The 27,894-nt window shown below is 39.3% G+C and overlaps 2 protein-coding genes across 6 annotated transcripts in view; one reads left to right on the top strand and one right to left on the bottom strand.

Annotated features, from left to right (window-relative positions):
* Window positions 1–27,832, bottom strand: part of LOC144637734 (uncharacterized) — a 34,394-nt gene extending 6,562 nt beyond the window's left edge. Inside the window, exons 1-15 of one of the 3 annotated variants that reach the window (XR_013567796.1) lie at window positions 27,674–27,832; window positions 27,435–27,570; window positions 26,605–27,100; window positions 25,440–25,528; window positions 25,286–25,352; window positions 25,073–25,172; window positions 24,706–24,830; window positions 23,965–24,023; window positions 23,524–23,593; window positions 23,259–23,343; window positions 22,887–22,962; window positions 22,715–22,780; window positions 22,085–22,204; window positions 20,250–20,374; window positions 3,655–3,779 (exon numbers count right to left, since the gene is read on the bottom strand). Coding sequence is in view for 2 of the 3 variants with exons in the window: in XM_078496811.1 (XP_078352937.1) it covers window positions 20,250–20,374; window positions 22,085–22,204; window positions 22,715–22,780; window positions 22,887–22,962; window positions 23,259–23,343; window positions 23,524–23,593; window positions 23,965–24,023; window positions 24,706–24,830; window positions 25,073–25,172; window positions 25,286–25,352; window positions 25,440–25,528; window positions 26,605–27,100; window positions 27,435–27,570; window positions 27,674–27,814 (1,755 nt within the window). In the remaining variant the exon portion in view is untranslated. The remainder of the gene's footprint in view (window positions 1–3,654; window positions 3,780–20,249; window positions 20,375–22,084; window positions 22,205–22,714; window positions 22,781–22,886; window positions 22,963–23,258; window positions 23,344–23,523; window positions 23,594–23,964; window positions 24,024–24,705; window positions 24,831–25,072; window positions 25,173–25,285; window positions 25,353–25,439; window positions 25,529–26,604; window positions 27,101–27,434; window positions 27,571–27,673) is intronic. The other 2 variants (XM_078496811.1, XM_078496812.1) reach the window with 2 other exon arrangements.
* LOC144637747 (uncharacterized) lies at window positions 203–6,759 on the top strand. 3 transcript variants are annotated; one of them, XM_078496823.1, is made up of 3 exons: window positions 203–559; window positions 5,778–5,840; window positions 6,206–6,759. In XM_078496823.1, the coding sequence occupies exons 2-3, from the start codon at window positions 5,789–5,791 to the stop codon at window positions 6,610–6,612; spliced, it is 459 nt and encodes a 152-aa protein (XP_078352949.1). In that variant the 5' UTR covers window positions 203–559; window positions 5,778–5,788; the 3' UTR covers window positions 6,613–6,759. The 3 variants fall into 3 exon arrangements, with proteins under 3 accessions (XP_078352949.1, XP_078352948.1, XP_078352950.1); XM_078496822.1 differs by lacking the exons at window positions 5,778–5,840; window positions 6,206–6,759 and adding exons at window positions 988–1,050; window positions 1,837–2,383 and having other exon boundaries at window positions 222–559; XM_078496824.1 differs by lacking the exon at window positions 203–559 and adding an exon at window positions 4,978–4,989.
* Window positions 27,833–27,894: the final 62 nt, after the last annotated feature.

Below are 27,894 nucleotides of genomic sequence, written 5' to 3'. Positions count from 1 at the left end.
TCTCAAGTAAATTGAAAAAGACGTGAGTAACCTAGGTACACAGAGCAGGAGTTTCTCTGGTATTTTATTTTCCACAAGAAAAATTGAAATTGCAAAGTGACTTTATTTTTAGGTGTATGGAAAAGTGCCGAGGGGCGAAGGGAATGGAGAATTTAAGAACAAAATAACAAGGATTTCTTTCAAACCGAACAAAGTTAGCTAAAGTTGGAAGAGACATCAAAGTTTTATTGAAATTCTTGCAATATCAGTTAAAACTAAAAGCTTAATTCAAATAAAAAGAATTTTCAAGGATGTAGAGTAACTTTTCAATCAATTTTTTCAAGATGTGTACGTTCTATTCTCATTACTTTTTGCCCGTGGCATTACTACGCACAAGTCGGGAAACATTCCACACAGTATAGCAACATCTGAGTTGTGCGAGTGCCTCTACGATAGTAAGTTATGCCTCTACATGCATGTGTTTTGATTAAAGCTCTATAAAAGTGCAATTAATTCAAGGAACATCACTTCACTTGAAGAAGCTTTCACCTGACGAACGTCAAGCAGGAAGAGACTTGAGGTTGGTGAGCAATTTATTTTGGAAAACATTTTATGCTTGAAGAAAGTCTGAGTCGAAAACTGAATCATACTCTTGCCAAACTCATTTTCGCTGCGATATTTTTCACATTAAGGTAGCAAAAACTGGGTCATCGATTGAAGAAAACAAGCTTTTAGAGCGTAACTTACTTATAAAGAGATATGAACTAAACAAATATATCCGGCAACTTTTAATGCAAACCAAACAACAAAATAAAAGAGAAAAAATATCGTTCGAGATCTTGAAAATCTTGAAATCTTAAAAAAAATATTCGCAGTTCGGTATGGGAAATGTATCAAGCGGACAAACAGTAGTTAAAGAGGACGAGCATGGTGTCTGCATTCTTGATGCCAACTAGTAAGAATGTTCTTATTATCGTTCTTTAGTCTCAGTCGGTTTTTCTTTTTCAGAATTTTCCACCATGAAGTGTCTTGTCGCTCTTGGGCTGCTCGTCTGCGCTGTTGTCTTAACAGGTAAGAGCTTGAAATGGAACTACAAAAACTGAGACAGAGCTGAGAGTTGGCAAGTCTCGACTCTATCAATCTTTGCGAATTGATACGTGTATATCTTGATCAGTAAATGGCATGAAATATCTTTACTACAGTAAAGAAAAGATGGCGTGGGTCAGTTTAAGTTTAAAACAAGGTGCTATAATACCTGGATATTGGATCGTTTAGTTACATTTTACCTTCAGTTCATTCACGCTAAGACATAGTTAAAGGGACATTGTCACGGGGATTTTTCTGCTTTTCAGTTAAAAGTGCTAAAATTGGCAAAGTTCTCTTGCTCTTACACGAAATGCATCTAGCACATTAATGACCATCAAGGTGAAGATGTAAAGGTCTATAAAGCAAATTGTGTTGAAGGAAGATGGGAGCCGTTGTAAGGTTTAAGCTGTTTTTCAGGCCACAAGGGCAGCACTTAAAAAAATCAGCCTGACTTTTAGAAGTTGAGATCAAGAGTTCCTGCCTGTGATGACATCACATAAATATCACTAGTTTCCTATAGTTTATAGCTTCAGTAAACTGGACCACTATTCGTAGATTTTTAAACGTCTTTAGGCTCTTAAATTTTTGAAGTAAAGCTCGTGACAGTGTCGCTTTAAGAACTCTAGTTGATTACCCTCCAGTGCAGCGCTACATATAAATTTTTTGTGCCGGTATTTATGTAAAAATGTCCCTTAGACAGAGGGAAAATGTTGCAGGCGACCTGACAGGCAGAAACAAACCTAACGCTGGTTTATATCCATATATCTGTAGATGCCTTCAACCCCGTTGGTGTGGCTTTCAAAGGAAACAATGGGAAGTATCTCAGTCGTATTAACCGTGGGGAAATCGACTTCATCGAGATGGCAAAGGACAACCCAGATCCTGCCACAAGGTTCCTTGCCACTGAGAGTGATGGGAAACTGCTGCTACAGGCAAACAACGGAAAATATGTGTCCAGAATCTACCGTGGGGGCATCAGTAAAATTGAGGCCGCGAAGGATGTCCCTGATGGGGCCTGCTATTTCACAGTTCACAACCAACCCGACGGAACTGTGGTGCTGCAGGCAAACAACGGAAATTTCATGTCCCGAATCCATCGTGGCGGTATCGACTACTATGAGGCAGAAAAAAGTCAGATTGATGATGCTTGCAAATTGAGGCTTGAATTTCAGTTGTAGGCCGCCGCATAAAATTGGAACAGTATCCGGCGTTCCATCATGCGAATCAAATAATCAGTAGAATTGTAAGCAATGTCAAAGGGTGTTAACGCAAAAAGGGTGTAAACAGTTGAGAGGCTCAATAAAAAGTCATTAACTGATGGAGAATATCGAGTCTTTATTGCTACGTCTTTGAACACGCAGCGTTGTCTGTACTGGTGGCTAAGATTTAAAGCCCAAAGAAAATCAAAACGCACACATTGTTTCAGAGGTTAAGAGATCTATTTGTCTCTCAAGATAGTTACATTTTAGCCGTAGCAAAAAACGGTTTTCTCGTGTGTCAATCTTTGGAAGAAATGCCGGAGAATGATTGTGTTTCAAGTGAAAGGTGTTGCCAAATTGAATTGTAAAATGCAAATGCCGCACCTCATTTTGTTGGAGAAATATTCACAAAGAGTTTTAATTCAATTATTAGTCATTTAAAAGATATATTTGGTGAGGAAAAGATAAATTACTTCCATAAATTACTTCCATTGACAAATCCTTGTTGAGTTTTTAGAGGATTAAGCAGCATTTGTCGGCTTTATCCAAAGGCGTTTTAGACAATGAAATTCTGAATGAGCAATGAAAATATTGTGTTATTTTTAACAAGAAAAATTAAAATTGCTAAGTGACATTTAAAGTGATTATGAATTAATTTTCTTTTCCACGGTGACAAAAGGGACTGACCATAAGAAAAGTGATGGGAGGGGTGGGGAATTTTCAGCTTGCAGTATTTTTCTTTACGCTCATTGCTTGTGCAGGATTTTTTTCTGCGGGTGAAGCCTTCTGCTCGAATTTTTTTTTGACATTTTTTCTTTGTTGATCATTTGATAAAATTGATGTGTGTTTTTTTAAATTGAACGAGCACATTTAATAGCTACCGTGATGTGGTTTGGATATTGCTTATTTTCTTTTGAATCCTTTGTTTTTACATCATTTGAAAAAGACACCATCCGCAACCCCACCCCACGAAACTGCTGATAAAGAGGGTCATGAAGAGTGGGGGGGGGGGGGGGGGGAGGGGGGATATAAAATCCCATCTCCCAGCCTATTGTTTTCCCGATTTAGCAAATTTCAGTCCCAGTTGTACTATTTACTTGTTTATGATTCCCAGTCCCAGTGACCCAAATCCAATAGTTCCAGTTAAAATTTGCCCAAATCCCAGTTCGCAAGCATGGGGCGAGTGTAAAGAAAAGGAAAACATTCATTCACTTGCTTGTGGCGCTTGTGAAAACCAGGCTTGATCGCGTACTGTAGCAAAGCTTGTTCCTAGAAATTTTTACTTTTTTAAATCTGTTTAAAACGTTTTTTAATTTCATTATAAACACAGATCGCTCCAACAGTTTTAATTTTTTGTTCCTAGAATTTTACATCTTTTAATTTCTGTTACCTTCCTCACGCTGTTAACTGTGATACTAGTGTAGTTTTTAGTAGACATCAAGCTGCGTTTGATCTGTTGAACAAGGTGTTTTTCACTGCGACTTGTGATGAACGAGGAAACTAACTCTTCATCCTCTGAAAGAACAAGCAAAGGTAGTTTGGTAAAAGCTTGCCATGTCGCAACTAAGAATGGTCCGCATCTCGCTGTCGGAATTTCGTCATTTCGTCGAAGACGCGAGTAACAGAGCAGAAAATTCTCAGATATTTTAATTTCTCAAGAAATTGAAAAAGACGTGAGTAACCTAGGCACACAGAGCAGGAGTTTCTCTGGTATTTTAAAAGGCAGTTAAAGTTTATTTTAATGTCTCGACCAATTAAAAACGAGCAGGAGTTTCGCTTCACATTTAATTCTTTAACAGATTAAAACACGACTTGTCTAACTTTAGTGCACAATAGACGCGAGTAACCTAGTTACACACAGCAGAAGTTTCTCTCGTATTTTTATTTTCGACCAATTAAAAACGACGTGACTCTGAACTTAGTACACAGTGCAGAAGTTTCTCAGGCTTTTTAATTTCGCAGTAAAAACGGTGTTTTAATTTTTTCGACCAACTAAAATCGACGTGGCTTTGAACAAAGTACACGGAGCAGATGTTTATCGTGCATTTTGAAAGATCCGTTAACTAAGACTAAATTAATTCTTTGACATGCAGATTAAAACACGACTTGTCTAAGTTTAGTACACAATAACAGAGCAGAAGTTTCTCAGATATTTTAATTTTTCAAGAAATTGAAAAAGACATAAGTAACCTAGGTACACAGAGCAGGAGTTTCTCTGGTATTTTATTTTCCACAAGAAAAATTGAAATTGCAAAGTGACTTTATTTTTAGGTGTATGGAAAAGTACCGAGGGGCGAAGAGAATAGAGAATTTAAGAACAAAAGAACAAGCATTTCTTTCAAACCGAACAAAGTTAGCTAAAGTTGGAAGAGACATCAAAGTTTTATTCAAACTCTTGTAATATCAGTTAAAACTAAAAGCTTAATTCAAATAAAAAAGAACTGACTTTTAAGGATGTAGAGTTACTTTCAATCAATTTTTCGAAGATGTGTCCGCTCTATTCTCATTACTTTTTGCCCGTGGCATTACTACGCACAAGTCGGAAAACATTCTACACAGCATAGCAACTTCTGAGTTGTGCGAGTGCCTCTACCATAGTAAGTTATGCCTCTACATGTATGTGTTTTGATTAAAGCTTCATAAAAGTGCAAATAATTCAAGGAACATCACTTCACTTGAAGAAGCTTTCATCTGACGAACGTCGAGCTACAGAAAGAGACTTGAGGTTGGTGAGCAAATTATTTTGGAAAACATTTTATGCTTGAAGAAAGTCTGGGTCGAAAACTTAATCATACTTTTGCCCAACTCATTTTTGTCGCGATGTTTCACACAATAAGGTAGCAACAACTGGGTCATTTTAAGAGTTTCATTCCAGTTGAAGAAAACAAGCTTTTAGGACGTAACTTTCTTATGAAGGGATTTGAACTAAACAAATATGTCCGGCAACTGTTAAAGGGGCTATGTCACGCAATTTTAAGCAATTTCGGCACTGACCAACTGGTCATAGAATTATCTGAAATATCACAATAACGGCTTAAAACTGTAGAATAACTCAAAAGGAACACAGAAAGGCCAAAAGGGGGCATGGATGGGCAAAATTCGAGAAGATTAAAACGGATTGCGTTCGTGTAAACTTGAAAAACTGAACGTCGGCCCGACTTTTTTCAAGTTTATCTCAATTTGTATGAAAGTGTCATCTACAATGCTCGAAAATCATCCTTGTTTGTTATGTGGCCGTGATTTTACCAATAAATGACTTTTGCTCTACCAATTTGCAGTTTACAGCTCTAAACAGACAAAAATAAATAGAATTTCCTGAAATATCGTGACTATCGTTCGAGACCTTGACTTAAACCTCGGGAAAAAAAAGATTCGCAGTTCGGTATGGCAAACGTATCAAGCGGACAAACAGTAGTTCTAAGAGGACGAGCATGCTGTCTGCATTTCTTGATGCCAACTGGTAAAAATGTTCTTATTATCGTCCTTTAGTCTCAGTCGGTTTTTCTCTTTCAGAATTATCCACCATGAAGTGTCTTGTCGCTCTTGGGCTGCTCATCTGCGCTGTTGTCTTAACAGGTTAGAGCTTGAAGTGCAACCACAGAACTAAGACAGAGCTAAGAGTTGGCAAGTCTCTATCGAGCTTTGCTAGGATCTTTTAAGTTTGAAACAAAGTGCGATAATATTGAAACAAAGTGCGATAATATTGAAACAAAGTGCGATAATTCCCGGATATTGGATCGTTTAGTTAGATTGTACCTTCAATTCTTTCTAGCTAAGACATAGTTAAGAACTGTAGTTGTTCACCCTCTAGTACAGCGCTACAAATAAATATATTGTGCCTGTACTTATGTAAAAATGACCCTTAGAAAGAGGGAAAATGTTGCAGGCGACCTGACAGGCAGAAACAAACCTAACGCTGGTTTATATCCATATATCTGTAGATGCCTTCAACCCCGTTGGTGTGGCTTTCAAAGGAGACAATGGGAAGTATCTCAGTCGTATTAACCGTGGGGAAATCGACTTCATCGAGATGGCAAAGGACAACCCAGATCCTGCCACAAGGTTCCTTGCCACTGAGAGTGATGGGAAACTGCTGCTACAGGCAAACAACGGAAAATATGTGTCCAGAATCTACCGTGGGGGCATCAGTAAAATTGAGGCCGCGAAGGATGTCCCTGATGGGGCCTGCTATTTCACAGTTCACAACCAACCCGACGGAACTGTGGTGCTGCAGGCAAACAACGGAAATTTCATGTCCCGAATCCATCGTGGCGGTATCGACTACTATGAGGCAGAAAAAAGTCAGATTGATGATGCTTGCAAATTGAGGCTTGAATTTCAGTTGTAGGCCGCCGCATAAAATTGGAACAGTATCCGGCGTTCCATCATGCGAATCAAATAATCAGTAGAATTGTAAGCAATGTCAAAGGGTGTTAACGCAAAATGGGTGTAAACAGTTGAGAGGCTAAATAAAAAGTCATTAACTGATGGAGAATATCGAGTCTTTATTGCTACGTCTTTGAACACGCAGCGTTGTCTGTACTGGTGGCTAAGATTTAAAGCCCAAAGAAAATCAAAACGCACACATTGTTTCAGAGGTTAAGAGATCTATTTGTCTCTCAAGATAGTTACATTTTAGCCTTAGCAAAAAACGGTTTTCTCGTGTGTCAATCTTTGGAAGAAATGCCGGAGAATGATTGTGTTAATCGCGGGCTCGCTTCGCTCGCCCAGCGGCTCGCTTCGCTCGCCGGGTAGGGACGTTATGTATGGGGAACTATTATGTCCCCAATATATAATTAGCACTATACTCTTGATGTACTCTCCTCTACTCTACTCTAGGTGCTTGATGTACTCTAGTTGCTTGATGTTCTCTGGTTGCTTCATGTACTCTACTCTCTTGATGTACTCTACTTGCTTGATGTACTCTGGTTGCTTCATGTACTCTACTCGCTTGATGTACTCTGGTTGCTTCATGTACTCTACTTGCTTGATGTACTCTACTCGCTTCATGTACTCTACTCGCTTGATGTACTCTAGGTGCTTCATGTACTCTGGTTGCTTCATGTACTCTACTCGCTTGATGTACTCTACTTGCTTCATGTACTCTGGTTGATTCATGTACTCTACTCGCTTGATATACTCTAGGTGTTTGATGTACTCTGGTTGCTTCATGTACTCTACTCGCTTGATGTACTCTAGGTGCTTTATGTACTCTGGTTGCTTCATGTACTCTACTCGCTTGATGTACTCTAGGTGCTTTATGTACTCTGGTTGCTTCATGTACTCTACTCGCTTGATGTACTCTAGGTGCTTTATGTACTCTGGTTGCTTCATGTACTCTACTCGCTTGATGTACTCTAGGTGCTTTATGTACTCTGGTTGCTTCACGTACTCTACTCGCTTGATGTACTCTAGGTGCTTCATGTACACTGGTTGCTTCATGTACTCTACTCGCTTGATGTACTCTACTTGCTTGATGTACTCTGGTTGCTTCATGTACTCTACTCGCTTGATGTACTCTACTTGCTTGATGTACTCTAGTTGCTTCATGTACTCTACTCGCTTGATGTACTCTAGGTGCTTCATGTACTCTGGTTGCTTCATATACTCTACTCACTTGATGTACTCTAGGTGCTTGATGTACTCTAGGTGCTTCATGTACTCTGGTTGCTTCATGTACTCTACTCGCTTGATGTACTCTACTCGCTTGATGTACTCTGGTTGCTTTATGTACTTTAGTTGCTTGATGTACTCTACTCGCTTGATGTACTCTAGGTGCTTCATGTACTTTACTCGCTTGATGTACTCTAGGTGCTTGATGTACTCTAGGTGCTTCATGTACTCTGGTTGCTTTATGTACTCTAGTTGCTTGATGTACTCTACTCGCTTGATGCACTCTAGTTGCTTCATGTACTCTACTCGCTTGATGTACTCTACTCGCTTGATGTACTCTGGTTGCTTTATGTACTCTAGTTGCTTGATGTACTCTACTCGCTTGATGTACTCTAGGTGTTTCATGTACTTTACACGCTTGATGTACTTTAGGTGCTTGATGTACTCTAGGTGCTTCATGTACTCTGGTTGCTTCATGTACTCTGGTTGCTTCATGTACTCTGGTTGCTTCATGTACTCTACTCGCTTGATGTACTCTAGGTACTTCATGTACTCTAGGTGTTTGATGTACTCTAGTTGCTTGATGTACTCTACTCGCTTGTTGATGTACTCTAGTTGCTTGATGTACTCTAGGTGCTTGATGTACTCTAGTTGCTTTATGTACTCTGGGTGCTTGATGTACTCTAGGTGCTTTGTGTACTCTAGTTGCTTCATGTACTCTACTCGCTTGATGTACTCTAGGTACTTGATGTACTCTAGGTGCTTGATGTACTCTACTTGCTTGATGTACTCTACTCGCTTGATGTACTCTAGGTGCTTCATTTACTCTGGTTGCTTGATGTACTCTAGTTGCTTGATGTACTCTAGGTGCTTTGTGTACTCTGGGTGCTTGATGTACTCTAGTTGCTTCATGTACTCTAGGTGCTTGATGTACTCTAGTTGCTTGATGTACTCTACTTGCTTGATGTACTCTACTTGCTTGATGTACTCTGGTTGCTTCATGTGTTCTTGGTGCTTGATGTACTCTAGTTGCTTTATGTACTCTAGTTGCTTTATGTACTCTGGGTGCTTGATGCATTCTTGGTGCTTTGTGTACTCCAGTTGCTTCATGTACTCTAGTTGCTTGACGTACTCTAGGTGCTTGATATACTCTACTCGCTTGATGTACTCTAGGTCCTTGATGTACTCTCAGTTGCTTCATGTACTCTACCCGCTTGATGTACTCTACTCGCTTGATGTACTCTGGTTGCTTGATGTACTCTACTCGCCCCGTCTTTGGCTCTATTGCCGAGAATTGTTAACCACTGCTTTTCTCCCACCCTTCCCCTTATTACTTTCTACCGATTTCATATCCTTCCTCTGGCTTTACTCGATCTGATTAGCTCTTTCAGATTGTAAATGATATTCAAAATGAACGAAAAACAAATCTTTGTCTTGCTTGCACGTCGCATTATGCAATTTAATTACTTTGAGTATTTTCTTTGGCTGACAATGTGGCAACGAATTTAAGTGATTTCTTGTGCAAAATTCTTAGCTTGTGACCGTCCTGGTTATTGTGATTTTAGTGGAAACACTAAACGCTGAATGATGAGTTTATCATGGAAAATTTCATTGATTGAAAATTGTAAAAAGGTGTATCTTTTTATTTATTCATATATTTTATTCTTAATATTATTACAATTATGTCAAATTCATAGGATTTTTTTATACTACTAATTGTACTTTTATCAAACGTTCACTACTTTTCCCAGACTTACATGTCTTATTGAAGGGTAGTTTGCACTTTAACTTCAGGTTGGCTTTGCATAATGTGGTGAACTTTTAGAAATGTTGAATCTGATATAGTTCCAGTTTTTAGCATTCCTAGGTTACAGTTTCTTACCTTATTTTGTTCAAGAGAGAAATGTTCTAAATAAAAGAATTCATGTGAAGTGAAATGTGTGTGCTTAATCAGTAAGAGAATAAGGTCTTACGATAAGACAGGAACATGACAGACACACTATGCTTTAGAACTGATTGATCTTGTAAACTGCAAAGTACCCATGAATCAGCAGAAGATAAGTCCGGTCTATTGCTCTCGGATGGGTTTATGACTTTCATATTTTTACACCTATACTTCTTAATAACAGGGCATCAAGTTTGATGTTTATTTTAGTTGTGTATAAAATCTCTCGTTTGAACGCCCTAGCGCTTTTACCTTTTAAAAAAGGTATTCCATTCTAATTTGTTGTTCTACAACAGTATACCGTAACCCACATAACAACTTAAACCTTATCTTAACTATGGGTAACCACGGGTTAGGAAGTCCTCCAACTTCAAGGATGGTTTCCCAGCCTTGCAGACCTTGATAGAAAGGAGAGGAGGTTCTCGAGCGAGTTTGCATGCTTTTGAGATCGGACCAGAAGCAATATTCAAGCTTACATTCTTAGAGAGAACACTAAATTGTCGATATCTCACAAAGGCGGAGTTACAAATGGCGAAATTTTCAGGAACATTCCCAGGCTAAAAAAATTCATTTACAGAGGATTCTTTTTTAGATGTAGATCAGACGAAGTATCAAAACCATGCAATTTCAATATATACCTGATTGAAGAAACGTTAACCCGTGAAAAGCATTTGAGACCCAAGTTTTAACTGGGAAATCTAAAAAAAAAATCATCCCCGACGTCTGTGACAGAAGAAGAGGATATTACATGGTTGCACGGAGATATTCAACCAAATATCGATTTACTTTGGTTCATTCAGCATTGAAACAGGCCAAACTTGTCACAAAATGTTTCGAAATCGATATCTTCACATGTGAAATAACATGTTATTTTCACGTGTGAAAATATGATTTTTTAGCGCGAAAGATTTCCTAGCCTCCGTGGCCGGCGTTCAAAGGGGAAGGAGGAGGGGAGTTGCGCCATGCGCGAGGTGCAAGGTGAGAACGCTTCGCGCTCTCTTCTCGCACCTCGCGCATCGCACTCGAACTCCCCTCCTCCTTCCCCTTTAAACGCCGGCCACGGAGGCTAAAGATTTTCTGGTATTTAACTGATGTTTGAATAATAATAAACAATATGATATGACAGGTTGCATAAATCTTGCTCTTATGCCCCAAAAGAAGAAAATATCTCAATTAACAAATAAACAGAATATTTCTCTGCGCACCAATGCTGACTTCACAGAATGCCATTCGTTTTTATCGTTCAGGGTTTATGCTTTTCACAGGGTGAACCTTTCTTCAATTATACATAACATAAACGTGAAACAGAAATACATTGCGCGTTCCAAACTTTGATAGTATTTCACGGTAGTCTGTTGGCAGCGTTAAATATTGTCAAAGGTAATTGACAGGGTAAGAAAATGTTTAAGCGCAGTTTAGTTCAGTTTTACAGTGTTTTTTACTCCATAATGGTCATTAATTAAAACGCCAAAATAATATGTAAGTTCTAAACGTCATTTCCTTAGGCGTACGGGCCGAGGGAGGAAGGGGAGTTGCAGCCCCCTCCCCCCAAATTTGGGGCCACTCAGAGAAAGAGTAGGCAGCAAGAGAAATTTGAGCACAGCCAGTTTTTAAAGAAGTTTTTTTTTTTTTTCGAAGAGATAGATATTATCTATTTTAACCTTTACTTGGTTTACTGTTGGGCACTGTACTGCAAATATCTGTCACAGTGAAACACCTGATAAAGAAATCGACGGCGAGATTCTGAAAGTCGAGCAGAAAATGTGCGCGAGGTTCGTCGTGTGCGCGGATTAGGCTACATGACTGTTTCAGAAATGATATAGACAATGCAAGAGAATTATCTCTTTGTTAAAATTCAGAGTTTCCTTACGTGGTTCATATCCATGCAGTGAAACCTGCTACATTGTGTGCTACAGAATGATCATTCAGTGCGTTGCGCAGATTGAAAACTTACCTCCACAGCACCTGATGGGGCGATAACGTGTGAGTAAGGCCAAGTAAAAAAAAATGTTTCTCGTCCCCTTTCGCTTCATATTTTGGGGCCGCCTCTATTTTTTTAATATTTGTTTTTGGAAACTGAGTTAGAACGAACAAAAACGGACAATGTTCTCATTATTTATAAGCTCGTATATGATAGATTCCTATGTAAGAATTCATTTATTTGTAAGCCTATGTTAGCGCATCGTATGACCCTCGTTTCTTGTCAACTGTTTCGTAAAAATTTAGGCAACTATGAATTTTTGGGCAAACGTTGCCCGTACGCCTATGGTCCTTTCGCTGTAGAAAAACAACTTACACGTTATCTTCAGATAACACGCTCAGCACACATACAATTCAATGGGAACTGGTTTAATAACACACATAATCTTTACATCAGTGAAGGTGACCTTATCGAGCCGCTTACAATTGCTACAAACGATCAACTTTTTCAGTTTAACGGCGATTTGTACGAACAAATAGACGGCGTTGCCATGGGATCACCATTGGGACCATTAATGGCAAACACCTTTATGTGCTCCATTGAAGAGAAACTAGCACGTGAAAACAAAACTCCCAAATTCTACAAGAGATACGTCGATGACACGCACTAGTACCTGACCTTCCCTCTGCAACTGATCTCGTAACAATCTTGAATGACGCGCACCCAGCAATCCAATTCACAATGGAAACGGCATTTAACAACATGTTACCCTTTGTAGGCATGGTAATCATTAGGACCGATAACCGCCTTAACACATCTGTCTACAGGAAAAAGACCAACAAAGGACGCCTGTCTTCCTCGCCGGATCTCTTCGCATAAGAATGTAGGGAACTAAAGACCACATTCCTGAAACTGAAATATCCCGGGAGAGTGATTGACTGTCCTTAACAGATTTTATTCCTCTCAAGACCAGAACGAAAGCTGTATTGCCCCAGCGGACAGCCCTGTATGCATCACCTTGCCATTCAAAGATCAAAAAATCGGGTGACTACGTACGAAGAGAACTGTGTGACCTAGGAAAGAAAATAGATCGTGAAATAACACCAGTCTTCACAAGCAAGAAAATCTCTGAAGATTTAAAGTTCACGGAAACAAAGCCCTCTCTAGTAAACCAACAAAGTGTAGTATATGAATTTAAATGTAATTCGTGCGATGCGAATTATATTGGCTACACGAGCCGCCACCTTCACCTGCGCATCGAGGAGCGCAGATACTCCGTAATTGGTAAACACCTTCAAGAACAACACATTTAAAAGCTGCTCGACCTTCCCAGCCAATTTGCCATCCGAAAGAAATGCCGCGGAAAGTTTGAGTGCCTAATTAACAAAATGCTCTTAATTAGGAAGTAGAAACCATTCCTGAACACTCAAAAGGACTCCATTCCAGCGAAACTGTTTACTTAGTTATGCACATTTTTCTGTTTTCCACGCCTCATTTATTGTAATTTAGTTTTACACTTTCTTTTCTATAAATATCTTTTTGTACCATGTAAAATTTATATTTGATAATGGTGACATGTCGTTGCCGAAACGTCATGTTTTTATAGCGTTAATATTTATTTTGAAATGTGTTTCAAAATCTTCAAACACCGAGAGCAAAATTATCCATTTCAACGCTTTGCTTTAGTTAACATTGAGACAATCTTCTCAGACAACATTATGACCGAGGAAAACCTCTTTAGCGACAGCAGAAAAACGTCTGCGTCTGCAAGCTATGAGACTGTTGCGATTGACAAATAAGTTTTTTGTATTCTGATCGTTAATGGAGGAAAAAGAAATGTTCTACTTCTTCTAATGGCACTGGCTACCTATTATCTCGTATTCAACGCGTGCTCAAGGAATATTTGTTTATTACATGTATAGAAGATTATCGCTTGTGTTGTTTAAGGTATTTAAAATTAACGCGATTAAATTAACGCGAATTGAAGGAAAAAAAATACTTTCCAATAAAGGAAATTAACGCGAGTGAGAGGAGGGAGACCTTTTTAAAAGGAGTCAAGAACGTGGGCCTGTATCGAGAAATTGGGGGCAAAATAATGGAAATGAAGGTAGTGGATATAAACGCTCAATTTAATTAACGCTGCGGAAATAAACGTTAACAAAAGTGAACGCGACGTAAATTAACGCAAATTTCTAAAATTCGCGTTCGTAAAGCAACTTGAGTACATGAAGCACCTAGAGAACATGAAGGGAGTAGAGTACATAAAGCAACCAGAGTACATCAAGCAACTAGAGTACATCAAGCACCTAGAGTACATGAAGCACCTAGAGTACATCAAGCACCTAGAGTACATGAAGCACCTAGAGTACATCAAGCAACCAGAGTACATCAAGCAACTAGAGTACATAAAGCAACCAGAGTACATCAAGCACCTAGAGTACATAAAGCAACCAGAGTATATCAAGCAACTAGAGTACATCAAGCAACCAGAGTTTATCAAGCAACTAGAGTGCATAAAGCAACCAGAGTACATCAAGCGCGTAGAGTACATGAAGCAAGTAGAGTACATGAAGCACCAAGTACACATCAAGCGAATAGAGTACCTAAAGCAACCAGAGTGTATCAAGCAACCAGAGTATAGTACATAAAGCGAGTAGCGTACATAAAGCAACCAGAGTATATCAAGCAAGTAGAGTACATAAAGCAACTAGAGTACATGAAGCACCTAGATTACATAAAGCGAGTAAAGTACATAAAGCAATCAGAGTATATCAAGCAAGTAGAGTACATGAAGCAACCAGAGTACATCAAGCGCGCAGAGTACATGAAGCTAGTAGAGTACATCAAGCAACTAGAGTACATCAAGCGAGTAGAGTACACAAAGCACCTAGAGTACATCAAGCAAGTAGAGTACATGAACCAATCAGAGTACATCAAGCGCGCAGAGTACATGAAGCAAGTAGAGTACATCAAGCAACTAGAGTACATCAAGCGACTAGAGTACATAAAGCAATCAGAGTATATCAAGCAAGTGAAGTACATAAAGCAACCAGAGTACATCAAGCACCTAGAGTACGTAAAGCGAGTAGAGTACATAAAGCAACCAGAGTATAACAAGCAAGTAGAGTACATAAAGCAACTAAAGTACATAAAGCAATCAGAGTATATCAAGCGCGCAGAGTACATGAAGCAAGTAGAGTACATCAAGCAACTAGAGTACATCAAGCGAGTAGAGTACATCAAGCACCTAGAGTACATCAAGCACCTAGATACATCAAGCGAGTAGAGTACAATAAGCAATTAGAGTACATAAAGCAACCAGAGTACATCAAGCGCGCAGAGTACATGAAGCAAGTAGAGTACATGAAGCAAGTAGAGTACATAAAGCAACTAGAGTACATAAAGCAATCAGAGTATATCAAGCAAATAGAGTACATAAAGCAACCAGAGTACATCAAGCAGCTAGAGTACATAGGGCAGCCAGAGTACATCAAGCACCTAGAGTACATAAAGCGAGTAGAGTACATAAAGCAACCAGAGTACATAAAGCAACCAGAGTATATCAAGCACCTAGAGTACAAAAAGCGACCAGAGTATATCAAGCAAGTAGAGTACTTAAAGCAACCAGAGTACATCAAGCACCAAGAGTACATAAAGCGAGTAGAGTACATAAAGCAACCAGAGTACATCAAGCACCAAGAGTACATCAAGCGAGTAGAGTACATGAAGCAGCCAGAGTACATGAAGCGAGTAGAGTACATCAAGCGAGTAGAGTACATAAAAAAATCAGAGTATATCAAGCAAGTAGAGTACATAAAGCAACCAGAGTACATCAAGCACCTAAAGTACATAAAGCGAGTAGAGTACATAAAGCAACCAGAGTACATCAAGCACCTAGAGTACATCAAGCGAGTAGAGTACATGAAGCAACCAGAGTACATGAAGCACCTAGAGTACATCAAGCACCTAGAGTACATCAAGCAACCAGAGTATATCAAGCAAGTAGAGTACATGAAGCAGCCAGAGTACATCAAGCACCTAGAGTACATCAAGCACCTAGAGTACATCAAGCGAGTAGAGTACATAAAGCAATCAGAGTATATCAAGCAAGTAGAGTACATGAAGCAGCCAGAGTACATCAAGCACCTAGAGTACATCAAGCACCTAGAGTACATCAAGCGAGTAGAGTACATCAAGCGAGTAGAGTACATCAAGCGAGTAGAGTACATCAAGCGAGTAGAGTACATGAAGCAGCCAGAGTACATCAAGCACCTAGAGTACATCAAGCACCTAGAGTACATCAAGCGAGTAGAGTACATCAAGCGAGTAGAGTACATCAAGCGAGTAGAGTACATCAAGCGAGTAGAGTACATGAAGCAGCCAGAGTACATCAAGCACCTAGAGTACATCAAGCACCTAGAGTACATCAAGCGAGTAGAGTACATCAAGCGAGTAGAGTACATCAAGCAACCAGAGTACATCAAGCACCTAGAGTACATCAAGCACCTAGAGTACATCAAGCACCTAGAGTACATCAAGCGAGTAGAGTACATCAAGCGAGTAGAGTACATCAAGCGAGTAGAGTACATCAAGCGAGTAGAGTACATGAAGCAACCAGAGTACATCAAGCACCTATAGTACATCAAGCACCTAGAGTACATCAAGCGAGTAGAGTACATCAAGCACCTAGAGTACAAAAAGCGACAAGAGCACATCAAGCACCTAGAGTACATAAAGCGAGTAGAGTACATAAAGCAACCAGAGTACATCAAGCACCTAAAGTACATAAAGCGAGTAGAGAACATAAAGCAACCAGAGTACATCAAGCACCTAGAGTACATCAAGCACCTAGAGTACATCAAGCGAGTAGAGTACATGAAGCACCTAGAGTACAAAAAGCGACAAGAGTACATCAAGCACCTAGAGTACATAAAGCGAGTAGAGTACATAAAGCAACCAGAGTACATCAAGCATCTAGAGTACATCAAGCGAGTAGAGTACATGAAGCAGCCAGAGTACATCAAGCACCTAGAGTACATCAAGCGAGTAGAGTACATCAAGCGAGTAGAGTACATAAAGCAACCAGAGTACATAAAGCGAGTAGAGTACATAAAGCAATCAGAGTACATAAAGCAACCAGAGTACATCAAGCACCTAGAGTACATAAAGCGAGTAGAGTACATAAAGCAACTAGAGTACATAAAGCAATCAGAGTACATCAAGCGAGTAGAGTACATCAAGCGAGTAGAGTACATGAAGCAACCAGAGTACATCAAGCACCTAGAGTACATCAAGCACCTAGAGTACATCAAGCGAGTAGAGTACATCAAGCACCTAGAGTACAAAAAGCGACAAGAGTACATCAAGCACCTAGAGTACATAAAGCGAGTAGAGTACATAAAGCAACCAGAGTACATCAAGCACCTAAAGTACATAAAGCGAGTAGAGAACATAAAGCAACCAGAGTACATCAAGCACCTAGAGTACATCAAGCACCTAGAGTACATCAAGCGAGTAGAGTACATGAAGCACCTAGAGTACAAAAAGCGACAAGAGTACATCAAGCACCTAGAGTACATAAAGCGAGTAGAGTACATAAAGCAACCAGAGTACATCAAGCACCTAAAGTACATAAAGCGAGTAGAGAACATAAAGCAACCAGAGTACATCAAGCACCTAGAGTACATCAAGCGAGTAGAGTACATGAAGCACCTAGAGTACAAAAAGCGACAAGAGTACATCAAGCACCTAGAGTACATAAAGCGAGTAGAGTACATAAAGCAACCAGAGTACATCAAGCATCTAGAGCACATCAAGCGAGTAGAGTACATGAAGCAGCCAGAGTACATCAAGCACCTAGAGTACATCAAGCGAGTAGAGTACATCAAGCGAGTAGAGTACATAAAGCAACCAGAGTACATAAAGCGAGTAGAGTACATAAAGCAATCAGAGTACATAAAGCAACCAGAGTACATCAAGCACCTAGAGTACATAAAGCGAGTAGAGTACATAAAGCAACTAGAGTACATAAAGCAATCAGAGTACATCAAGCGAGTAGAGTGATAGAGTACATCAAGACACTAGAGTAAACCAAGGAAATAGAGTACATCAAGACACTAGAGTATAGTGCTAATTATATATTGGGGACATAATAGTTCCCCATACATGACGTTCCTACCGCTCGCCGACTCGCGCCTTCGGCACTCGCGGGATCGCGCCTTCGGCGCTCGAAGAGTTCAATATTCACGTTGCCCCCAAATAGAGAGCCTGCTCGCAGGCTATGAATTATCATGGATTTGAAACGTATTCGTAGTTTGCGAATCAAATTGTGAGCTTCGATACAAAGTTCCCAACTTCGGCCCGAATTTATTAAATCCTTCTGTAGTTATGTTATCAAAAAGGGCTTTGCTACGCTAAACTGTTGGAAACAAATGTCATAAAAATAAAAAACTTTTATGTTGAGCGAGCCGTAAACATGTTGTCTCGAACAAATCAGTCTTCCCTGTCGCGTCGCGTCGCGTCGGCTTCGATTAAAATCAATTTTACATATGGGTAAACCATCCAGTTTCATCCGGTTTACAAACGCAGAAGACTTGAAATTGAAGACAGTGAAGGTTATGCCTCACAGAAATCGTTAAATATGTGTTTTCATACAAAAAAGTTAAAATTTGACCAATTTTTACATGCATGAAATTTATTTATCGGCAAATCACTTGCGTGATCGCTGATGCGAAACGTTGTCTTGCACTTCAAGCTACTTTCCTTGACAAGTTCTAAAATCTTCGAGTTCAGAAATCGCCATGACTTTCGAGCAACATGTCTTGTTTCTCCTCAACTACCAAACTTGGAAAGTTCAGTCGGGCCGAAGTCGGGAAATTTGTATCGATGTTTGCAATTTGATTCGCAAACTCGCACCGTAATTGGCAACTTCATAACAAAGTTTCCAATTTCCCAACAAACTTCGCAAAGCGGGCGGCCAAAGTAAACTGAAATCAACTGTAAAACATTTCGTTCAAACATTTAATGAACCGGTACAAGTAACTTTACTGTTAAAAGCAACTACGATCGATAGCAAAAACAGAATAAGAGCGTGCCATTTCGTGACAACTTGATAACTCAATTAGTTCTTGTTTGTTGAATAGAATTTACGTTGTGAATGAACGAAAATCTTTGTTGAACAGTTTTGACAGGAAACAAATACTCCAGGTGTACTGCGCTTTAAAGAACTTTTCCGAAGAGAGTGGTTTTTTTATTTGATTCGTTTATTACTTCGTTTATTATAGTACTTTTCGTTCAATGTCTATATGGAGACGTGGCTTTTTCGAGAAAAACAAGGGTATCGTGTTACGTTCGTTTTAAAAAAACAAAGGTATCATGTTACAAAAGTGAGAAAAACAACGGTATCATGTTACAGTGTTTGGCAAAAAGCCAAAAGTATTCCGTAACAAACAAAAGTAACCCGTTACGGTTGCTACAAAGCTAGCAACAAAATAACCGCTTTAAACAGAATAAGAACGTGCCATTTTGTGACATTTTGACAATTGAATTAGTTTTGTTTTTTAATTAAATGATGAAAATTTCCGTATTAAATAAAACAGTTCTGATGTATCAAAATGCATGTAAAAATTATTTTGTTTGCAAGCAAACTTTGTGCAAAAAAGTGACTCCGTGGGGCGCCATACACAAATAGCTCAACCCATGGCATAAACCATCCCAACAGGACAATCACCCAGTTTCACCCCAAGCCACCCCATAAATTGAAAAAATAACTCCTGCACGCTTAGCGTGCCTATGTTTTCTACGAGTGAAGCCCTCTGCTCCAATTTTTTCGAAATTTTTTTTGACATTTTATCTTTGTAGATCATTTGATAAAATTGATGTGTTTTTTTAATTAAACGAGCACATTTAATAGCTACCGTGATGTGGTTTGGGTATTGCTTATTTTCTTTTGAATCCTTTGTTTTTACATCATTTGAAAAAGACACCATCCGCAACCCCACCCCACGAAACTGCTGATAAAGAGGGTCCTGAAGAGTGGGGGGGGGGGGGAGGGGGGGATATAAAATCCCATCTCCCAGCCTATTGTTTTCCCGATTTAACAAATCCCAGTCCCAATTCTATTGTTTATTTGTTTGTGATTCCCAGTCCCAGTGACCCAAATCCAATTTTTCCAGTTAAAATTTGCCCAAATCCAGTTCGCGAGCATGGGGCGAGTGTAAAGAAAAGGAAAACAATTCATCCACGTGCTTGTGGCGCTTGTGAAAACCAGGCTTGATCGCGTATTGTAGGAAAGCTTGTTACTTGAATTGAGGCCCCATTAGGGGTTTTAGGGATACGGGATATTTGGGGAAAAAATTATAGGGAAGAGATTGTGGGATATCGAACTTCAAAGTTTTTCAGGGATTAACGGGATACGGGATATTTAGGCCAAAAATTAATGGGATACGGGATACTCGGACCCCCCTAATGGGGCCTCAGAATTTTACATTTTTTTAATTTATGTTACCTTTCTCACGCTGTTAACTGTGATACTAGTGTAGTTTTTGGTGGCCATTAAGCTGCGTTTGATCTGTTGAACAAGGTGTTTTTCACTGCGACTTGTGATGAACGAGGAAACTAACTCTTCATCCTCTGAAAGAACAAGCAAAGGCAGTTTGGTAAAATAAGTGAGCTTGTATTCAAACGCGTTGCTAATGTAAGTGCTGCATACTTCAATTAATAGGGCGGTTTTCACTTGAGTGTCAAAAGTAATTTGCGTTTGCATTGGTTTTACATAACTACGCTCAGTGATTGGTTTAAAACTCTCGCGCCACTTTCTCAGCCAATCAGAACTAGTCCAAAACCAGGGGGGGGGGGGGAAAGAAAGTCGGCACTTTTCTTTGGAGACATAGCAGTGCCTGGAAACGGTGCGAGTCTATATCAATCAAGCCGTTGCTAAGAAAGAAGTCACCCAAACTTTTTTTTTGTATTGTAAGAAGCGCAAGTGTCGTATTGTATTGTGCACAGCTTAAGTATTTGTACAATAAGTAGTGAGTAGTGGGCATACTTTTTTTGTATTTTTGTAAGTGATGTGCTTTTGTGTGTTTGCAATTAAAAAAAAAAAAAAAAAAAAAAAAAAAAAACTTTTTTTTTTCTCAGATAGATTTAAATATCAATGTCTGCATGCGTGTGAAATGCGAATAGTGGCGGTGTTTGCGTTTGATGTTTCACGCCACTGATTTCTCACCTGATGTTTCGGCGACGTGGAATACCAAGCAAAAAATTGGTCACAGTTGAAATTTAACAACCAAAAAATGGTAAATCATTTCAGAATCATTGGAGTTTTTTTTTAATTGGTATAATTCGCAAGCCCTTATTTTGCCAAACTGGACACGGTTATCACTGTTTGTTGTTGTGATGTCCGGCAAACTTCAAAAGAACAAAAAAATGCAAATAGCTATTGCGTTTTGTGCACGGTCAAGACCAAGACATGCGAACTAGACAATGACTTTGTCAAGCTATTCACTGTGCCCTTAGCAACCATTCGATAGCTACTGCGCACATTCGGTTGCCCGGCACCGCCATGACCCCTCAGTCGTGTAACAAAGGGAGTTTCTCCCCCCCCCCCCTGACCAAAACCAATCATGAATCGCTTGCGCGCGTTTTCCCGCGCTTTTTGCAGGCTTCATGTATTTGCTTCGAGTTTTGATTGGTTTACTGTATTGTCTGTGTTCTTTGTTATTGGCTAGAGTGATTCTCTGATTGGAGTTGATGCGACTTGCTACAGCAACTGTGGGAAAATGGGTTATCAGTATAGTTTGGGCCTCTTATAAGTCGACTTGCTAGAAATGTGCAAAGGCAGGGGCGGATTTAGAGGGGGGCGAGGGTGCCGCGGCGCTCCCAAGTCTTCTCGCCACAATTCCTCGGCCCCCTCTTTTTGAATTTTCTGGATTTGCCTCTGAAGTGAGATCTTTTTTCTAGCTCTGATTTTCATCGGCTTCAAGTGAAAGCATGCATGGCCTACATAAGAAAGGTAGTCATTCAACCCTTATCACGTTTCTTAAAGCATCGAGCATAAAACTTTTGATAGGAAGGTTTATGCTTTTTTCTTCATTGCATGGATTTACGTGAAGTGTAAGCCATGTAATGTTAATGTTAGGGGCGACGATATTTTTTGTTATAACGCAAGCACTCTCAACGTTGTCACATCGGTTTGTTACTTATATTTTGCTGAGTCAAGTTTGTTTCAGTGAACGGGATATATATATAATACAAAGGCAAATATACGTTGAAGTCACATCTTGTTACATACGCTTGCTGCCATAGGAAACGCGATAATATTATAAAAGATTGCCAAATAACCTTGGGGGACGTCACGAAAGTCTCCATGGGAAATTGCGTCCAGGTCCAAGTCCAGCTCGGTGTCGGTCACGTGTTTTTTGCTGAGCATTTGAGCGAGTGCTTCATATAAGTCATCATCACCTGAAACAACAACAACAAAGAAAAAGACAGTCGAAAACTTTAAATGGATGTGGCGAATACTGGCACAACAATAATTAACAATTATTCACCGAAGTGGAGGTAAATATCCACCACATTCGCCGACACTGAGGTAAATAATTGTTTTAGTATATACCGCACATGTTGAATAACTAGCGGACCAAAACATCACTTTCGGTAAACAAAGCGACACGCGAAGGCAGTTTGTTTCTCTTTAGTTGCTCGGAGGTGAAAAGTATTTTGCTAATCACTTTCAAGTTTACACCAATCAGCGCGCGCGTAAAAGATAGTGAGAAAACTAGTAAACTAAGGCAAATATCCAAGTTGCGCGAGCCTTTTCCGTGTCGCAGTTTTGGCGGGAAAAAATGTTGAACACAACCTGTAAGATATTACCGAATATATAACGACTATGCAGCCTTCTGATTGGTTGTTTTCTCTATGGCATGCGATAATATTAAATATTTTCCACAACACCAAGTCTATTTCGCTTACCATCAGTATTATCATCAGCTAAGAAGCCATCTTTCCCCTTCATCTTATAAGCTAGTAATTCTTTCTCTGCAAAGAAAATACAAATGTTCAAAACTGTCAACACTGATATGTAAGATACAGTATGCAATAAGATAAATTATCAAGGAAGACGCATTTTATTAACTTCACTTACCTAATTTGTATTTCTCCTTTTTAATTCTTTCCTTAGCGCTTGTCAGGGTTCTTATAGCTTCTTCTTGTGTGTCAACCTTAAAAAAAAGAATGTATGTAAAATGTTGTACACAGCCCTTTATCTGACAGTGCCAAGAGAGAGGATGGTACCAAATTTATTAAAAATGTGCCCAAAGATGTGTTCTAACTGAAGGTACTTAAGGGGTTCATTGTATGCTTTACATAGGGATTGAGGTGTCCTTCCTTGGACCTATGGATCTCTGCTCCAGAGATAACTGACCATAACTAATACTTTGTCATTAAATGATACCAAGAGAGGATGAGGGACCTCTCTTGATGATACTCAAGAATTAAACATGTGATCTCAACTTACCATAGCTTTTAGAGTCTTTATTTCATGCTGCATCCTCACCATACATGAAGCCTGAGCTTGGTATGCTTCAAGGCTTTTCTCTCTCCTACAAAAAATACCTTGCTTCTTAAAAACAGCAGAATCTTAAGGCGTCATGAGCTAATACTTACAGTAATCATAGAGATGCTCGAGAAGAACAAGACTAAATGCTTTAATTCTGATGGATGGAATTTGAGGAGGGAGGTTGAATTAAAATTTTGTAACCATTTCTGTTTTGGTATCTTACCATTTTCTTATATCATCGTCCATAGCTTTCAGATCATCCTCACTTCTGAATGAACCAGAAAAGTCAGAACCTGCAAACAGAATTACATCATTACTGGACAACAAAAATCTGGTTGTATTAGTAAGATGGACACGCAGCTGGCATGGGCCTCTTGACCAATCACTCTGTTCAACTGTTTAATGGCAGCCCTTTCAGGATGCAAAATGTTCCACCCAGCCCCCCTCCCTCCCAACCCCAAGGATTATAGGCCAGGGCTTGTTTTCAAAATTTATATGGTATGTGTATTATGTATCTCAGCTTCCTCCCCAACAAAATATCAGAGCATGAGTCAGTCAGCTTTTCTTCAGGGGAGAGGGTGGTTGTCTTAGGCTAAATTAGTTTATGGTGAGAGATAAAAATATGTAATATTATTTTCTCATCAAAGTATTAACAAGAACTCACCAGTGAAAGGAGGAAGGTAACACATCAAACTGCTGTTAATCCAGTGATCTGTCAACTCACTGATAAACATAAAATGGCTAATAAGTAAAGAGTTAGGCTGTTAACAGGATCACGTTTGGAATACTCTCATAAGCCTCAGGTACTTCTCCTTGCCAGCTCATGATCACTACACTTACTGACTCATTCAGACTCATACATGTAGTTTTGTAGCTTCGCCACTTGTACGTGTATTAGGCAAGTAAAGACTGCTCTGTAGCATAAAGGCTGGCACACACTAGGGGACTAGTCCCTATGTCTAGTCTCTGTGACTAGTCCAGGCAAACTACCCATTTTCAACAAAAAATCTAGTCGCAGCAACCAAATGTTGGTCCCTGCGACAAGTCCCGTGAATTCAAACCAGTTTGAATTTGTAGGACTAGTCCCATGAAATTTTGTTTATCCCCTCCTGTGTACTGTTTGTGTGTCTAGTCCCTGCACCCCAATTAAAACTGAATCAACCAATCAACACCCAGAGTGGTCAGTCAGTGTGACTGGTCCCTTTATGTAAACATTACAGGGGACTTATCCCTGCGAATAGTCACACACTAGTAAGCATGACTAGTCTCTTCGCATGTACTGTGTGTGTTTCTAGTCACAGGGACTAGTCTCTACAACAAGTCCAGGCAACTAGTCCTCTTGTGTGTGCCAACCTTTAAGTGAAGAAGAATAGTAAGGAAGGAGAATTTGCTTTTTTCACCTCACCTGAATCTGCTACAAAGAACAACATCATCAGTGAAGCCATTCCTCTTGAAGAAATCGACAGCGTCATTATCAGCATACACAGCAATAGTATCGTAAGAACCAATAATGGTTGGGTCTTTCAGAGTCTGCAACATTTAAAAACATGATGCGACGTTGGAATATTTACACATTGATTTGGTCAAGAAAATTATTTATCATAATAAAATATTTTTGGAGGTCAAATGTGACAGCAGTCACATGTAAGAGATAGGTGAAGGTAAATACAATATCTTCTGTTTGTGTATTTCACAACAACATCATTGACTTTTAAATAATTTTTTGAAGTGTAATATGATGATGACAAAAACTGAACAGAGATGAGACTTACTTCAAGGAGAAACTTCCCAACTCCAGATTTCCGACACCTTCTTCTGACTCCTAAAAGGTTAAGCTGTATAACCTTTTCTGATGGATTGTGACGTGTTATGCTAGTAAAAAACAAGAAAACCTGGTACATAAAACATGCACGAGTTCTTTGTAGCAGCTAAATTTGTGTTGGTTTAAACTTGAAATAAACATGCACAGCTATTGTTGACCTCACCTGTATGAACGTTCAAATGTCGCAGCTCCAATGATCAAGGATTCAATACCCAGTGAAGATTCTGAAACTGATTCAAAAATTTTTTTTATATGTTTCCCACAATTTCAAAGACTTTGTTACACACAAAATCTTCAACTCTACAAAAGGTTATTACCATTATCACTTTGCCTCTCTGCTCTTCTTTTTTTAGCTGCATCAACAAAATCTTCAGCTCCTTTAGAGAAATCCTCTTCTTCATCTTCACTAATCAAACAACAAAATAACACAAAGCCATCAAGTAACAGTGATATGTTTTATTTGTCAAGAGTGATCATCCAGACTGGGTGAAGGTAGTTCTAAAATGGCCGTTGACAGCATCAGTGGAAGTCATCAGCTACATTACAGGGAGGCACTAGCAGAAGATCTAGCAAATAGACCCAGGGGATCTAGGCCCCTCTTTGATTCAAAAAGTTCCAAGTCCTCTCCAACAATCTCTCCCCCTCCTCCAATCTTATTCTTCAAGCAATAATATGTTCACCTTCACTCTGGGGACTACTTTTCTTTAATTAACAATATACCCATCCTCACTTTGGTCTCTCCTAGAAACCTTCAATAAGGGGATAATTTTTGAACATGAACTTACAGATGGGAACTTTGTTACAAGTTCTGTACTTTCAACTTTTCTTTCACACCCGTTTTGACACCCAGGGACACTAATGGATGCATCTAGTCATAAACAAGCACCTCATTTGCACCCTCCACTAAGTAAATCCTTAAAATACTGTCCTAAAGTGTCCTTACATTGAAGATCCCACTACAGCCTCATTTACAAGGGGGGCATTGGGGCCTGTAAGAAACCGAAAAACCGCACAAAAAATCATACAAAACCGAAAAACCGAAGTGAATTTCGATCAAAACCGAAAACGGAACATAACACTCCAAATTCCGAAGCTCTAACCTTTATTGGTACCTCGAGATTTTGAAAGAACGAAGAAAGTAATTTTTTAAAGAGTCTTGACATTTTTGTTCATTAACATGCTAAATTATACTGCTCTAACTTGCATGTTAAACATAAAGCAGGTTTTCTTTCTATCAGCATAATCTCAGAGAAACTGTTAGCCAAATTGGAAAAACCGGAAACCAGAGCAAATACCAAATCGGAAAAACCGCTAGTATTTTTACCGGAAACTGAAAACCATATGCTAATAGAAGGAAAACCCGAAAACCGAAGAAGACACCAAAACCGAAAAACCGCGGTTTTTTGTTGCAAAAACCGAAAAACCGATCTAAAAATTGGCCAAAACCGAGAAACCGAAAACCCCAAAGTCCCCCTCATTTACCTTTCACCAGATGCTTCGCTGTCATCAGTGTCACTAAAAACTCCATCAAATTTTCCTGGTTCAACATCATTCTCTTTTTCTTTAGCCTCATTCTCCATCTCTTCTGTTTTACTGTCTTTCTCTTTTTTTGAACACTGATCGTCAAGTGCCACTCCACTATCGCAATTACAACTCTTAATCTCCAGGGAGCATGTATCACAAGTGATGTTCAACTTTTCTGAATTTTCGTCCTCTTGGGAACTTTCATCACCAGAGTCTGAGCTTTCATTTTTTGCATCCTGTTTATCGCCCCATGACACTTGCTTATTAAGCTTTTTTATCTGTTTATTATCAGATGAAGTTTCTACTTTGTTGACAGGTAAAGACATTGATTGAGTTTCAGGTGATTGATCATCCTTCAGTGGTTCATTCTGGATAACTGAGGTTACATTGTCTTCATTCTCATCCAGGTACCCGTTGTCTTCTGGGCTGAGACCTTTCATCTCTCGTAAAACATCTAAAGTTTTAATGGTTGAGATAATCAAAATAAATTATTTTATTGTGCTGGATAAACCGGTGCAGCTTATACATCAGCGTTTATCTCAAAATACATAGACAGATTTCAGGAGTGCATGACAGGCAAAGAGTAATTTTAAATGTAAAAATTGAAAAAAAAAACTAAAAACTGATGAGTTTTTGGAATAGAAAAGAGTCATGAAAGAAGGTATCAAGTTCTCATAACAGACACTGAAAGAAATGTATGGAAATCAGTAAAGAGAATTCGTATTCTGAGCATTTGAATTAAAGGATTAATGCGACATGTATTGGTAGCTGGGGACACAATTCCACACCTTGGAAATCTCTCAGTAGTACTAATGTTTTCGCCCATTTCCCGCAGACTGTTGGATACAAGACTTCAGGTGTGATCTCAGGAAGGCAGTTATCGTACAACGCTACTACAGCATGAAGTAATTCTTGATTCGACACCTGAAAATAAGCATCAAATGACATGTAAACAATAGCCAAGGGCCCTAGTAACGAAAAATCTGATCGCTTTCAAAAACAGTGTCGTTGTAGAAAATCCATTTACCCCTTCGACTGCAGTGATGCTTGATTCCAGTAACCTTTTAAAATCTATTAAATATGGCTTAACACGGATTTTCCGTTTCGATTTTGCAGAATAGAAACTAAACTTGGAAGGCATCTTCCATGAAATCGAATTGACCGCCATCTTGATTTTAACAAGTTATCCGCTGAAAAGGTTTAACGCGGTCTACGGTTTTACATCGAATTACCGCTGTGCGCAATGAC

Source organism: Oculina patagonica, chromosome 14, assembly GCF_052425735.1.
Source record: "Oculina patagonica isolate OP01 chromosome 14, crgOcupat, whole genome shotgun sequence".
Lineage (NCBI taxonomy): Eukaryota > Metazoa > Cnidaria > Anthozoa > Scleractinia > Oculinidae > Oculina > Oculina patagonica.
Note: the sequence above shows the minus strand (reverse complement) of the source record. Positions and strands in the feature narration are given on the sequence as shown.